The 17,455-nt window shown below is 36.3% G+C and overlaps 1 protein-coding gene across 1 annotated transcript; it reads left to right on the top strand.

Moving 5' to 3' along the window:
• The first annotated feature begins 7,970 nt into the window (after positions 1-7,970).
• Positions 7,971-9,357, top strand: LOC125202255 (uncharacterized). The gene is made up of 2 exons (XM_048100622.2): positions 7,971-8,510; positions 9,009-9,357. The coding sequence occupies exons 1-2, from the start codon at positions 8,013-8,015 to the stop codon at positions 9,021-9,023; spliced, it is 513 nt and encodes a 170-aa protein (XP_047956579.1). The 5' UTR covers positions 7,971-8,012; the 3' UTR covers positions 9,024-9,357.
• The last annotated feature ends 8,098 nt before the right edge of the window (positions 9,358-17,455 follow it).

Here is a 17,455-nt window from a genome sequence, read left to right as displayed (position 1 = left end):
CATATTAAAACTAGATTTTAAGTAAATAAATGAGAAATAAAACAAAAGTAAATAATGCAGATCAGGTGAAGAAGGGAATTCTAAGGATATTGATTTTAAAACATTAGTTATCAATGAATAGTTCATCATCAAACTCATGACAACAAAGTTACTAGGACAAATCACGTAATCATTCTCATAAGGGATCCTATGGAAGTTGGATGAACTTATGAGTGAAGTAGTAGAAAATAATTTGGAAACTCCAAGATCTGTAGAGAAAGTAGATTACTTAGCTTAAGGTCTCAATAAATAGCAAGTAACTCTAAATGGTTTATAAGGTCCTTAAAAAGCCTCAACTCTTAGGTTTACCTTTTTAAGGATATGGACTATAGTGTTATCAACTTGTGTATGGATTCTCTCTCAAATTTTCCACATATCGTTAAATTATACATTCGGTGTTTGTTAAATAACCATAAGCATTATTATCCGCTACAATTGGACAAAGTAATAAAAGTTTTGGTTGATAAAAACTGAAATTAAATGTGTTACTTCTAAATCCCTAGAATTCTTAGAGTTAGCTACTCATAGACAAGCAGTACAAATAGTATTTAAGTAATGAACAGACATGAAAGAAATAGATAAAACCAATGTTGAATCTTGAAGTCTTCGGTCTTTTCTTACACGGATTGCATCTTCTAGAATAATTGTGGATGAATGTAAATTATGTGTAGAAGATAGATGATTTTGAACTATAGACTGGACTAAGGCTATGGAGCAATTGGATGCCTTTCAATAAGGAGTATTTATAGACTTGGAGGCTTTTGCTCTGATTTGGTAACAATTGTGGCCTCAAAAGGTAATAAATAGCCCGAATTAGAGCTCATTGGGTCTATATAAACACGGATTTTACATGTTTTAAGGCTATATTTCCCCGTTTTGAATGATAATCATGCAAATTAAGTTCTTAAATTGCATATTTTATAGTATATTTTATTATTTTGACATATTTTGTGAGAAATATGCAAAGTAAAGTAAGAGAGAGAATAATATAGGAAAGAGTCTTATATATATTATTCTCTCTCACTTTACTTTATCTCTACTTTAACTATTTATTACTATCATTTTTTTAAAAAGATGGCTCAAAATAAAACACCTCTACTACAAATAGACGGAGGAAGTATAATTTATAAATAAAAATAGTTATGTATCAGACCATTTTGCAAAATTTATTTAAATTATGTGGATATGGAATTATGATCAATTGCTAACTCACCTCTTAATTGCTAACTACAACTAATTTAAGACCATTTGAGTTTAGAGATCTATTGATCTATATATTTTCATGAGTAATTTCGTTTTTCAGGTTCTCTCCACTTTAACACATTGTTGGCAAAAATTATACACTGCATTATTTGGTATCGATAAAAGAGCTTTGCCATTTTTTCCATCTTATGTTTTAATTGATTAATTATGTAATATTCTCCAATATATAACACATTACCTTGTGGTGCAGTGATAAAGTCTCTCGTATAAGTTCACATGTCAAAAGTTCGTCTCAAGGAGTATATATTTAGAGAAACATGGAAAATTCAAAAACTAGTCGAATCTTTCGTCATTTCACAACGTGACCGGCTAGTTCTCTCGGTTCAAAAGAACACACAAGTCAGTTGGTTTAAATGTGTGAATCGAACTTGACCAAACATCACTTCTCAGAGTACAATGATGCACTTTTTATCAGCATTAAATAAACCTGCTAATTTACAGAGTATATATAGTATAGCCAAAGGTCAGTACCGGATATCGAACACGGAAAAACTATCACAGATTGCCTATCTTCTACTAAGCTTCTTCTACTATTTAGAAAAACAAAAAATTTTGGTTTTGAAAAGTAAAAACTTGTAAAATAACGAAAGCAAGTAAACAATTGCAGATGAAATCACCAAGATAAAAGTGATGTGCTTTAACAATTATGGTATATACAAGTTCCAACTACAATACCCTAGCACAATTTGTACTTTACTAGAACGAGTCACATAAATATTGTCTATGGGGCAAAAAATAGATCACATACACTAGGGGCGTCAATCCTAGATTTGTAACTCCTATAGTACTTGTCGAGGAAGAGCGCTACTATGTTCTTCCATGTGGAGACACTCGTACCACTCTTTAGCAAAATCTATTAATGAAAAGGCAAAGAGTCGTACCATTATGGCGTCATCCTCGACACCATTCAGCTTGAGAGTATTTGCAATTTCCACGAGATGACGGTTTGCATCCCTGGTGGCTCTCCCGGCAAAAGGGTAAGGTTCCACTCTCTGAATAAGGGGCATCCACAACTCGAAGTTGTTTGCATCTATACGAGGACCCTCAGGGGCACTATCTCCATGTTCTTCCAATCCTGCTCCTCTCTGGTCACCTTCTCCGCAGCCTTTTCATCCAACAGTTGTTGCACCAGTCATCGCAACAATTTGATCTCTGCTCGGGTGTTGTCTCCCATATTTCTTAGATCACTTTTGATTTTTCTACGAGTCTTTTCAACCTACTGATCAATAGGTTCTAAGATGTACTTCACTGAACGCGTTCGCATGCACACATGTAGGAAACAAAAAAAAATAAAAACAAAAAATAAAAACAGAAGGCAATAAAATCCAAATTAGCAAAATAATATGTTGAAAGATATCAATCACGAAACATGAAAGTTATCCCCAACAAAGGCGCAAAAAACTTGATGTACTTTTTATTAACACTAAATAAATCTACAAGTATACATAGTATATATAGTATAACCAAAGGTTGGCACCAGATATAGATCACAAGGAAAATTGTCACAGATTATCTACCTTCTACTAAATTTCTTTTACTATTTGGAAAAACAAGAGATTTTGGTTTTGAAAAGTAAAAACTTGTACAATTACGAAAGCAAGTAAACAATTGTAGATAAAATCACAGAGATAAAATAGATGGGATAAGGGAATTCCGGGGATGTGCTTTCACAGTTAAGGTCTATACTAGTTCCAACTACATCAATCTAGCACAGTTAATACATTACCAGAACGAGTCACATAAATATTGTCCATGCGGCACAAAGTATATCACATACACTAGGGGCGTCAACCCTAAATTTGTAACTCTTAAAGGCTCCTAAGACTCCTAATATTTTTGCTCTCAATTAACAGTACCATTTCAAGGGGAATTAATTGTGACGTCGACTAAGCTCTTCTAACATGCAAACCTCCTCTTACGATTATATTACACGTCAATAAATCATCATAGAATGTGTCACTCAAACATGAAGCATTATCCAACACTTAGAATAGAAGCAAAGTAATGAACAAAATGAATATTATATAAATAGGAATTGTATAAACCAAAGTCGTTACTAACACATTCCTAAAATAATATGAGTTTAGTTACACATAATGGAATAATCTAAACACGTAGTTTGTAGGAAAAACATAGAAAACAAAAGAACTATAACAATAGAATCCAAAGGTTAAATTTTGTAATTTTGATCTTCTCTTGAATCCACTCTTCAAACTCCTTAAGCAATGATAAACAGTGGAAGAAACTCTCAAATATTATGATCTGGAAAATATTTACCAAAAGGTTCCTTTGATGAAGCTTAAAGGGGTATTTATAGCCTCCAAGTCGTGTCATGATATGGTAAATTTTCAACATAGTATGATAAGTCTTGGAGAGAAAATAGGGCAATTTTTGTGCGCTGCGTTTTCTCATAGGGCCGCTGCACTTTGTTCAGCAGTCGCTGGAAATCATTCCGCAACTATTCGATCTAAATCAGTGGTCGTTGCACTTGTTTCAGGTGTCGCTGACAATCATCCCATAGCTACTGGATCTAAATCAATGGTCGTTGCGCACTTCCCAACTATTGTTGGGCGTGTTCATCTTCTCAGCTCTATTTTCCGAAGCAGGCCGCTACAGGGGCAGCGGTCGATGACGGCCAGCGGTCACTTGATAAGATGGAGCGGACTGCTGGCTGGCTCGAAAACTCCAAATTTTCAACTTTGACTTTGTGCTATCTTTTTAGGCTCTATTTTGCACATTTCTCACAAAGTACGTCAAAATACCAACTTAGATAAAATATGCAAATAATGGATTTGTAGTGCAACTTTGACACTCAAAACATACCAAATAAAGGCCTTAAAACACTGCAAAATCCAAGCGTATCATCCGGTCCGATTTTTAACACTGCCCAGATTCATGGGGCTGCAAAAGAAAATGTGGAACTGCATATTCGATATGCTTCAAGATTTAGTATCATTAAAAATTTATTTGTATGTGTTGATTGGGGTCCAATAATTAACTAGAAAGAAAAATAAATAAAAAAGAAGTTAAATCAGGCAAAGAGGTGGAATTCAAAGGATAGAGCTTTCACAATGGTTTATACAAACCACAGTTATGATACCCTAGCACAGTTCGCGCTTTATTAGAACGAGTCACATAAATATTGCTCATGCGACACAAAGTAGATCACACATTAGGGTCGTCAATCCTAGATTAGCAACTCCCAAAAGCACATAATACTCAAACTGTTCCCACTCTCAATTAAAAGTACCATTTTAAGAGGAATTAATTGTAACGTCAAATAAGCTCTTCTAACATGCAAATCATTTCTCGATTACTTTGCAAGTCAATAAATTATCACAGAATGTGTCACTCAGACATGAAGCATTATCACACTTAAAATTGAAGTATGTAATGAACAAAACGGATATTAAAAACTGGAATGATATAAACCAATAGAAGTAACTAACACATCCAAGAATTCTTATAGTTTAGTTACTCATAGACAAATAGCAAAAACTATAGATTAAAGTACAAAACGTAAAGAAAAAGCAAACAAAACCCAAGGATGAATTGTTGTGTAATATTTAGTCTTCTCTTGCCTAGCTCTGATCTCCAAGAATTGTTGAGCATCCATCTTCATCTTTGACGATTTTATCCAAAATCTCTTGTGGTTGCATTTCAATCTATTATTGGGTTTAGATTAAATGTTAGGATATGCAATTCTAGTTCTTGTGTTGCTAGTTTTGTGGAGGCATTAGGTTCCTTCTTTGGAGAAAATTGGTGTGAGTTGTCTTCTTTGTTTTGCAAAAGGTTCATAGGTTCCAAGAATTAGTCTAAATCATAACACTTCCATCTTCTTCTTCTTATTTTCCATCATTTTATCGTTTCATTTCTTGTTGAGTCAACTTTATTCTTCTCTTTATCGTTTCATCAATTTCTTAATACTCTCTCTTTGCCAATTAAGTTGAGTCAAAATTTTATGTTACGGAGATTAAGAAATTGTATTGGAAAGCAAAAGAGAAGAATAAAGTAGCAGTGATAAAGAGAGTAAAATAAGTGATGAAATAAAATAAAAATGATTGAATATTATATATATATATATTTTTTTTGAATGACTCGACTTATATAGGATATCGAAAAAAAATTACGACTTAATTGAGACGTGGGGAGAGTATGATTATTTGGAATAACATAGCCAATGCCGCAAATTGGGCATACGACGGAGCCGATTCATTGAAGAACTAAATATTTAATATTTATGCTCAATTATGATTTATGTAACCGTTTGTTTGTGGATTTAATGTCCAACACAAAGCAGTATGACTGAGTCAAGGGATTCAGATGCCTCTGCCAAGATATGGTCTTGAGATTTTACACTCTACGACAAACAAAACCCCATCACATCTTCTTATACAGCTATAACCGCTAGTCAAACTGCCTCAATTCTCCCATCTTCCAATTAATATTCCAACATACCCAAGGCAATTTAAAAACTAAAGATGAATTCTAATTTTGAGATGTGGAGCCAAGACTTTTGATAATCTCCCACTTTTTTTTTCTTCATATGCCATTCGATTAGATTGAATAAAGTTCCAACCTAAAACATAAATTAAAATAATTTTTAAATTCATTGTATATCTTGAATGAGACAAATTAAAGAGGAAACATGAACATGTTGAATGAGACGAAGGTATTTTTTTCTCACCCATCAATTTTATTCGTTCCAATAATTACCTTTATTGAATTGCCTGGAGTTAGAGTAATTTTCATTTATAATAAAAAACTAATTTTTTAATTTCTTTCACTCTATTCTTTCTCATGTTTAATTTTCATTTCAGTTTCATAAGTATTTCATTTGCTCATACTATATAGTAGTACTATTTAACTTAGGGGTTGATCGGTACGGTATACGTCATACCACATACTGTACTGAAAACTACGGTATGACTAGACTTCACCAAACCGAACTGGCCCGTCCGAACCGGCCCGGAACCGTCACCGGCGGTTTGGAACCGTGAAACGGAACCGCGGTGGCGGTTCGGAACCGGATAGGAGTCGGCGGTTTAGGCGGGCCGGTTCAGGTTCGCGAAAAATCAAGAACCGTAACCGCCGGTTCCAGTAGCTTTTCAGGGTTTAGGGTATAGGCATACAGGCGTAGGGTGATGAAACCGCCGGTTTCTGTCAGAAACCGTTTACCCAACTTAAATTTTAAATTTAAGTTGGGCTCAAGTCATTTTCCTTTATTTCTTTTTTTTTTTCAATTTGTTTCAACTTTAAAATATACAAATACAATTACATAATTGTATTTGTATATACTCTAATCGGTGAAGAAGACTTTCTATGAAACTAAATCCGGGAGACTTTTGACAATTCTACCATGATTGTTGATGGTTAAAATTAAACTCAACAATTAAGGTTGAATTGCTAAAGGTATCCTCAATTTAGTTATCTAGAAACATCTCCTTCGCCGACTAAGAGTATATATATATATATACTATCTATTTACATTTATAATTTATTGTTTTTTACTTCAACTTTTTTTATTTAAGTCTTTTGATTCTTTTGTAATTTCAATTTTCAACATTTGTATTTGTAATATCGACATTCACATATCGTTCAAATTTGTATGATTGTATGATTGTTTCACTAAAATTCCAATTGTTCCAACTCCAATGTCGACTTCTACTCCATTTGTCAATTGTCATTCTCGTTTTATTTATTTATTCGATAGTACAAGACTACAACTACAACTACAACTCTACAATTAGTACTATACCGGAATAAAATTTTAAAAAAATATAAATAATTTCGGCATTGAACCGGCGGTCCGAACCGGAACCGTCTGGAAACCGCCGGTTTTGAACCGGCTTGGAACCGTGACTGAACCGGAACCGAAACCGGAACCGCCTGACCCTAGGCGGGCCGGTTCAGGTTCCACATTTTTTTGAACCGGAACCGCCGGTTCCGAACCGGAAACCGGCGGTTCATGAACCGTGGTGACGTCTAGGTATGACAAAATATCATACTGATATCAGACCGATTTTTCGATATACCGCATTTCAGTGTACCGAAAATTCGGTATGGTTAATTTTTATACCTTTACTTTACCATTATTGCAGTATACCACACTTTTACGGTATACGTAATACTGTTATGCAAAATAATTCTATTTTATACAAAAAATATATTAAAGTAGAATATTCTGAGAGTTTATTTTTAATTCTATTTTATATATAAATATATAAATATGATATTATATTTATATAATATGTCCAACATACACCGATTTTTTTTGGTATGCACAAGGATTTGATATACCGCAGTACGAAGAATTTACGGTATAATATTGAATAATCGGTATAGGAAAATTAATATCGTTACAGTACTAAAATCTTGCAATACGGTATCATACCGAAAATTGCGGTATACCAAAAAACAGATATTTTCCACATTTTTTTAGTATGATAAGTCCGATAATTGGGTATATTCCCTCACCTCTAATTTATCCTACTAAATACAAACTCTCAAAGAGTAAACATAAAACAAATGGAGTATAAATCAATCCATTTTTACTTAGATGAATTGAATAAAAAAGAAAAAAAAGGTCCCCCCTCATCTGATATAAATACAAACATCTACTGCTGCAGTGCAACAGTGCTGGAGGGCCCCTGTAAAATTTATTAGAGAGAGAAAAAAAATCCAACACATTTTAATTTGATTAAATTTGGATGAGAAATTGGCAGCATATGTTTGTGGTAGTAGTGAGTGTGGGTGTGAGTAGTGAATGTGGAGACATGTACAACAACCAAGAGCAGAACAAGGCTCCTCCCATCATGAGCCCTAGAATCTCCTTCTCCAACGACTTCGTCGAATCTTCTTCTCGATCCCATTCCCATTCTCGTTACCGCGACGCTCCCGTCTCCTCCGACTTCGAATTCTCCGTCACCAACTACTCCATGATGTCTGCCGACGAGCTCTTCTCCAAAGGGAGGCTCCTCCCTTTGAAGGAGGGCAAAACCACCACCCTCCGCGACGAGCTCCAGAACGACGACGACGACGAAGACGAGGACGATCAAGATCGACAACGCCCCCCCAAGAATCCCACTAGGTGGAGGGGCTTTCTTGGCCTTAGGAAGTCTCACATTCCCTCTAAGAAGCTCACTCACAACTCTATTGACAAAAGAGCTTCCTCTTTTCATCATCATGACCACACCTCACAATCACAGGTTTTCTTTCTAATTTATCTTTATTTACAAATCTTCAATCATTTATATCAAATCTAACTCATTTTAGTATGTCACATCAATAATTCAATTATTTACATCAAATTCAAAACCTAAAAAAATACTCTCTTGTCCCACAAGAATATCCACTTTTAATTGAATATAGGTTTTAATACATAATTAATAAAGTAAGAGATATTCATAAACAAAGTAATTAAGTATTGTTAACATAGAATGAGTCTCGTCTCATTAAAGAGAAAATTAGAAATACATATTCTTGTGGGACGAAATAAAAAGAAAATAGTGCATACTTTTGTCTGACGGAGGGTGTATGTATTTGTTTGTCAAAAATTCAAAATAGGATGAGTTTTAAGGTGTATTGAAACTATTTTCGTATTCTATTTTGCTATTTGAACAATGGTTGTTGTAAATTAATTAGAGATCGGCCTTAGTACCATATTATTCAGCTACCCTAACTTCACTTTTTGTTTTCTTTTGTAGGAATTTGGTGATTAAAGAGTTGAGAATCAGAGTACTCATGTATTTGTTAATTATTAGACTGTGGAAGGCAAATTTTGGGGGAGGAAGGATCTGGTTCAGGTTTCTGTTTGTAATCAAGATTGTATTTGAAAAAAAAAACAATTAAAATATCTCAAGCTCATTTTTTTCGGGGTTAGTTAGTCCCAGTTTTCCTATGCTAATTATTACTAATATAGTAGAATCTTGCTGTTTTGACCAGTGCTATCAATTTTTATATTTTTGCTCTTGGTAGTGTTGCATCACTTTTTTATGTACAAATCTTGTAGCAAAAACTTATTTTTTGCAATTTAATTGATTCAAGATTCAAGTAGCCAATGAGCTTAATAATCTAGTATTGCACCACTTTTTTGCTGTGGTGTTAGCATAATTCAAATATAATCAAGTAATGTTCAAGGTTTAGGTAGCCAAAACATGCATATAATCATGATGGATGAACTTGCCTTCACATTGGAACTGATTTTTTACAATTCAAGTCTCTCTCATATTCTCTTTATTGAATTTCAATTAATAACAATGAGATTCGTAACACATCATATCTTTAATTTTGGCGGACAAGATCCTCCGACCAAATTTTTTAATCTTACTATTACTTGAAATACAGAAATTATTCAATAAAATTAAAAAAAGAAATTAAAAACAGAACGCATATCATTGGAAACAACAGAGTCAACGGTCAAGATGACAGCTAATAACACAGCTGGTGCGTGTGGCAGAGCATGACGTGAGAATAAAGATAAAAATAAACAAATAGAGAAAATAGGAGATTAGAATAAATATAAAAATGAAAAAAACATCTGACAATATGGAAATGGGTATTCTGACATAAATGTGTAGAGGTGGCAGTCAAGTACTTTGGCGAATCCAGTTTCCCCTTTTAGTCAGAAATTCCATGGACCTTCTTAGTCATCACTCACCGATTTCACATCTATCAACTCTATCCTAGTCCCTAATTCAATCTTAAAATTCAAACTATAGCACAATATTCATCTTGACTAAGTTGATGCAAAAGATTCAGATATGGTGATTAAAAAATTACTCCCTAATAAATCCCTAATAAAAATTGAGTTGAAAAGTTAGTGGAATCTGATTCCTACTTTTATATATTAGGACATCTTATAATGGGGTGGACTATAGTCCGCCCTAAGCCCGCCCTATGCACCGCCACATCAGCATTCTATCCTCCACCCCTTCCACCTGCAATGGGGCGAACTATAGCCCGCCCTAAGCCCCGCTCTAAGCATTTTACTTTTATTTTGTATTTATATAATTTATGCAAATATATCAAGCAAAATAAATAAATAAAAACAACACAATTAAGGCAAATCCTACATTTACTTAATTCAAAAAAGTTAGAAATAAAAAAAAGTGCACTACATATAAAAAAAAGGCTAGTCTAGAGTAGTCCCAACCCATCGATCATCCGCTGGATGCCTTGGATTTGAGCCGGGTTGGTCGTCTGCATCAGGACATTGTATGCGTCCAACAACGTCATATAGTCGGAGGAGGCCACCAAGTCCGTGTAGGCATGTGCCGCGCTTGGGGTCAAGCTCGGGGGCGGGTCATGCGGCGCGGCGGTGGAGGATGTCGCCTTGCCCTTGCCCCTTGGTAGCCTTGATGCCCGGGGGACATCTGGAGGACATCGTTGTGCCGGAACTCTCATCCTCGAACACTGGATGGTTGAGGTCCATTGGAGATGCGCCGCTTTCGCTGCTTGTATAATCATCAAAGGTGCGCTTCGACGCCCTCTTCTTAGCCGCCGTCGATTCGGGCAACACACTTCCAACGAACTTCTGCATCTCTTTCAAAAGCGCCCAGGACTGGTAGTGCTTGAAGTCGCCGTACAATGACATGTACGACTTGATTGCTTTGCCGCGCACATCCGCGAGACTCTCGCCGCTGCCTGCTCCCTCTCGCACTTCTCGTACTCTCCCGCAAACAAATTGACCTGCTTCTTTATTTGGTTCCAGTGCTTGTGGAGCGGCTCCCGTTGGCGCTTGTAGGCGGTCAGCGGCTTGGATGCGTTGTATTCATCGGCGATGCGCTCCCAATACGCAATAATCTTCTTATTGTTGGCGAACATCGGATCTTTAGAAATATCAATCCAACATCTCGTCAAGACGATGGATTCTTCTGGCAGGTAGTTCGTCCGCCCCGAGGTGAACTCTTCATTCACCGTGGTAAGCAGAAACTTCTGGGGTCTTACCTTGGGCCGCCTCTTCTTGATTGCGGAGCCCGAGGCGGCGGAGGGAGCGGCAGAGGCGCGGCTGCGAGATGGGTCCGGTGTGCGGGTGGGAGAAGGCTCCATGTCGGACAACACGTACGAGTTCATGCTGAAATCGAGATCGTACTGCGTGTTGGTGTCGAATGGCCGATATTCATCGGGTTCTGTACCCGGCCATCGTGCACCACCGAACATCGAATTATTCGGACTTGGTTAATCTACGGGATTAATTTTGTTTGAAATGTAAAAAATGTAGTGTGAATTTGAGAGTGAAGGAAGTGAAAAATGAAGTGAAAAGTGAGAGGTATATATAGGTTTTGAAAATTTATTAAAATTAAAAAAATAACCGAAAACGCGTGTGCATCGTCCGTCACATCGTCCACGCTTCGTCCGCGGACGATCGATCGGGCGCGGACGATGGATAAGCCATCTTCCGCGTTGACATAGTGGCGGATGATGCATCGTCCGTCGCATCGTCCGCCCAACTGTGGATGACCTAGTTTTATAATAAAATGTGAGTAGGAATGAGTTAGTGGAATATGAATTCCACTACCAAAAATGGTAAAAAGTGAAATGAGACAAATTAGTGGGACGGACCAAAATAGAAAATTGGGACAAATTATCCGGGACGGAGGGAGTATATTAGATGACCTAAATAAAAATAAAATAAATTAATAAAGTAGCAGTAAAAGATAAAAAAAATAGACGGTGGAATAAAATAAGATTTATTAGATATTTTATTTTTAAAAAAATGGAAATAACATTTTTAAGTTGGGATATCGTAAAAAGAATACGGCTTAATTTAGTTAGGACGGAGGGATTATTAGTTATCCCATGAATATATTTTCAATTTTTTTTTTTAATTTTTATCCTTTTTTATTTCTTAATCTCATCTATAAATATTTTACTCGATCCAAAAAAAAATTTACACTTAAAAACTCCATTTTGCACTCATCCAAAACAATTTTTTTTTTCAATTCAATTATGGACTCCAACGGTAATAATTCTCCCAACGACGAATTAGACAATTTGATAAAATGTATGGTGTGTCTTAAAAAGTACCATGCCAACCTTACCAGTCCTCATTGTAGAAGTGTACTTCTACACTCCGACAGCTTGCCATTAGGTTAACTTCGGATATATGCGATGAGTATTTGACTGTTTGCGACGTCTTCGGTGCAAGAGAGCACCGACAACCAACGATCATTGACAGTTGTTTCGTCTTCACGAAACACACCATGACTTGCCCGAAATGTTTGACAACATTGATTGCAAGCATTGTCAATGGAAGAATTGCCCCACGACATGGAACATGGCATACACGAGCGGCCACAAAGGCAGTCCTCCAATGGTTGTGCTAGTGGCTGTCGTCGGATTGAACAACGAAAAGTGCTCAACCACCCAAACGTCTTCAATGATGTTTTAAACAAGAAGGTATCGGCATTAAGCTTCTATGCCATCAATTGACGCTACAATATGGGGTGTTATCTCGTCGTTGGTATTTATCCGAGGTAACCAACCATCGTGAAGATGCTTAGTTTCACAATAGATATTGTACGTTGAGCAACTAACACAACAGTTAGAAATACTTACGTGTAGTTTGTTTTCCATGATTGATAGAATCTTGCAAGTGAATCCACTACTTGGTATCCACATTCATTTCTAATTCGAATTATGCAAGTGAATCCACGTGCATTGCTAATCCGATGCAAGAATAATTCATTGGTACATAATTTAATCAGGAAAAGATAGGAAGTCTGATGAACATACGAACATATTTATCTGACAAAAAAAAACATATCTTCTTTTTCTATTTCTCTACAATAGAGAGAGATATCTACTTATTGCCCCACGACTATAGGCCTATGGGCTTGTTTTATTTTTCTACATTATATAATTAAGTCCAAAATTATTTACAGCCTAATATTTTAATTAGTTCATAGATTTTTCAACCTCCACTTGGACTAGTACTCCATCTGTCCCAACTAAGTTGAGTCGTATTCCTTTTTGGGACTTCCCAACAAAGTTGAGTCATATCCTTTTTAGATAAAAACAAAACATCTAATCACTCTTACTTTATTTCATCATCTACTTTACTCTCTCTTATCTCTCTCTTAATATAGTTTATTTTATTTTATCCAATCACTCTTACTTTATTCCATAATCTATTTTACTCTCTCTTAATCTTCGTGTACAAAAGTTTTGACCCAACTTAATTGGGATGAGTGGAGTATTAGATACTCCATTTGTCTCATAATAGATAACACAATTGATTATTGATCCAAGATTTTAAGAGATGTTATTTTGTGTTAGGTGGAGAGAAAAAATAATATATTTATATTAACGTGAGAGAGAATTTTTCTAAAAAAATAAGGAAATGTAACATCTTTTTTGGGACAAACTAAAAAAGAAAGTGTGACATCTATTATTGGATAAAAGAAGTATAATACAAAGGTCAAACTTTATACCTCTGAGCGGATCAACAATACACATAAATTGTGACCCGCCAGGCCCCTATTATCGGAATTTATCAATTCAAAGTCTGAACAAAACTACTAAACTGTGTTGGAACGTTTGGGTGAAATTAGTAAACAAGCATTTACATGAAACTTGTGTAATAATTCTTCGTTCATAGCACATTCGATAATGCCTAGGATTATTAGGGGTCTATCCAAATAGCTTAATCATTTGCTACCTCATTTAAGTACTCTCTAACTAACACAGATGATGCACGTTTCGTTTTGAATAACAATCATGCAAAATATGTTACTCCTCCGTCCTCCAAATATCGACCAACTTTGATTTGACAAGGGTTTTAAGAAATATAATAAAAAGTGAGTTGAAAAAGTTAATAGAATGTGGGTTCTATTTTTATATATTTGTTTTATAATAAAATGTGAGTGAAAATGAGTTAGTGGAATATGGAGTCCACTACACTACCAAAAATGGTAAAAAGTAAAATGGGATAAATTTTGTGAAACGGACGGAAATAGAAAAATGACTTTCAAACGGAAGGAGTATTTAATTGCAATTTTGTACCATTTGATATTTCGGCGAGTTTTGCGGTAAATGTGTAAAATATACTTAGAAAAGGTCACAAGAAGGTCAAAACTGAAGTTCAGAGGATTAAAACCATGTCAGTGGCCACCGCGCATGCCAGCGGTCGATGGAGGTCCAGTGGTCTATTGTGGAAATCAAGCTTGAGCCGACCTCCCGCCCATAGGTTTGCCAAGAGGAGTTATCGGTCATTCCGAGAGTCTTAGAGCAAGTCAACGACTCGCTGATTCGTGCGGCGGATGCATTCAGCCCTAATTCACTCCAAGATTTATGTTGTGGAGCCAGAATTGTTACCATACTGAAGAATTTGCCTCAAAGTCAACAAATATTCCACATCGTTCATCATAGAAGAGGTCCACACTTTTGCTTGAGAATTCCCTCTCTAATAGATACACTATTCCATCATTCCTAGGCGTGGGTAGGTACGGTATACCTTAATTTACGGTATATACCTTAATGACAGTATATATATCGAATTTCAGTATGTTGCGGTAATACCGCGGTATATGAAAATTCATACTGTTACCTTACCGAAATGTTTTGGAAAGGTATCATACCGTAGCGAAAATTACGGTATATCAAAAATTCAATATTATTGTTATTTTTTTTGTACGATAAGACCGGTATTTTGGTATTTTTCCTCATCCCTAATCATTCCATCATCCTTCCATGCATTCAACTTGGAGTTAGGAAAGAGGCGAGATTGAGGACAGAGACTTCAAAATTCATCCTTTGGGGTTTATCTAGTACTCCCTCCGTCCCATAGTAGATGTCACACTTGGGGATTGACACGGGATTTTAAGAGATGTTGTTTTGTGTGTTAAGTGGAAAGAGAAAATAATATATTTATATTAATGTGAAAGGGAACTTTTTCCAAAAAGAGAATATGTGACATCTTTTGTGGTACAAACTAAAAAGAAAAGTGTGACATCTACTATGGGACGGAGGGAATATTTTTTTGTGCTTTTGTTCATAATTTATTACTTTGTTTATGGATAACTAATTTATTGTTATCTAGGGATTTGAGAGTAACTCTTTAGGCTTATTTCAATTCAATCTTTTAGTATCCAAGACTTCATGAAAAAAAATCGTCACATTAGTAGGATGTAGTTCAACTAAATGTAATACAAAAAAACAACTCTTGCACTATCTGGAACACATGGAACTGGATCACATGAAAAACATCACATTAATAAGATGTTAGTTCAACTTCAATTGAATGCAATTACCAATTACTCCCTCCGTTCCAGATTTATAGTCACATTTTTCCATAAAAGTCCATCCCACATTTATAGTCACATTTAGAATTTTTCATATTTGGACTTAAAATTTTACCCCATTATTCACTAAAATTACACTCAAATGTCATTATCTACATTAAAATAAATCAAAATAAAAATAAAAAACCAAAAAGTCAAAAAGGGACCCACCTTCAACCAACTCACTTCATTTATTACGCACTCCATCATCTCACTTCATTTATTACACACTCCATCATCTCACTCCACCATCTCATTTCATTTGTTACACACTGCACCTCTCATTTCATTAATTACACACTCCACCAATTCCTTAAAACCCGTGATATAACTAAATGTGACTATAAATCTGGGACGGAGGGAGTAGTGTGCCAAGCAATATGTAATAAATAACATAGCAATCTAGTATTATTACATAACAGAGTATATATAGCAAGAATAACTTAACACAAATGGATTCAATATTAATATCGTAACAGATCAAACAAAACTCATCTGAACACCCAAAATAATCGAGCAATACTCATTATCTAAATTCATGAGAAACAAAATCACTCGATTTCACAATTAATACTACACTACATTCATTAGAAACAAAATCAGTAGGTTCATAATTAAAAAAACCTAAATTCACAGTCTACAACATGCAATTTCAACACAAATCGAAAAAGACTCATCTGAACACCTAAGAAACTAATAATACTCGTCGTGTAAGTTCATAAGAAACAAAATCATTAAGTTTGTTATGAATCGAACAATACACATCAAAACACATAGAAAAATTTATCATCTACAACATGTAATTGTCCACCTTCTGGAAAAATCTCCAAATCAAAATTGATAATCGAGTCGCTTGGCATATCATCTTCAATTTGGACTGAAGAAATGCATAATCGGGTGAATATAGAATTGGGAATCAGAACTGAAGAACGAATAAGGTAAGTGTGTGAATATGGTGTTGAGATGGAATTGATTTTGCGGAAGGAATAGCGTGTTAGAGCATGAATAACGCATAGGGGCCGGGCCGCAACTCGCGAGTCCCGGCCCGTGTTCAGCGTTGGATGGTGTTGCGGCTCGGCCCGGGCCGGTCCCGAGGACGCAGTTGCGTCCCGGGGCCTCTCCCTCCGTCACGTCCAGGCCGGCGTTATCCATGCCCGGGCCGCATCGGTTGCGGCCCATCCCGGCGTTAATTGTGTTCGGGCCGGGCCGCAAGTCCCCACCGAATTTTTTTTTTTTGGTTTTCTATTTATACACTATATTTACTCATTTTTTGTAACTCTTCCACACAAACTCTCACTTCTCTCTCAATCCTCTAGCATTTCAAGACTTCTTGAGTTCTATGGATTTGTTTAACAGCGACCAACGCCAAATGGACGATTTCGTGAACTCCCAGAACTGGCAAGTGCCGCCGACACCCGATCCAGATGCAACACCTAGTCCCGGGCTGCCTACCAATGTAGACATGGAATCGCCGGTTAGCACTGATGAGTACGATATCAGCGATATGGAGCCAGCTCCACGGAGGGGCAAGGGCAAGGTTGCCGATGAGGATGGGCCGAAGAAGTACAGTCCGCAGGAGACAATGTGGCTGGCCAAGAACTACGTCGACGTCTCCGAGGACGCTGTGATCGGTAACCAGCAAAGCGGCAAAGCGTTCTGGCAGCGGATTGCGGATAAGTACAACGCTGGTCGACCCGAAGGCTCGTTCGAGCGTACCTACGTGAAGCTACGCAAGTATTGGGGTCGGGTGCAGAAGGAGATTAACAAGTGGAATGGCAAGTGGACTAATGTAGTCCGGATGTGGCCGAGCGGGCACAGCGAGATGGACCTTGTGGACAAGGCCAAGGCAGATTTCTTCGCTGACGGGAAGA

Source organism: Salvia hispanica, chromosome 2 (assembly GCF_029641045.1).
Source record: "Salvia hispanica isolate PSC_SH4W2 chromosome 2, Shi_PSC_v1, whole genome shotgun sequence".
Taxonomy (NCBI): domain Eukaryota; kingdom Viridiplantae; phylum Streptophyta; class Magnoliopsida; order Lamiales; family Lamiaceae; genus Salvia; species Salvia hispanica.
Note: the sequence above shows the minus strand (reverse complement) of the source record. Positions and strands in the feature narration are given on the sequence as shown.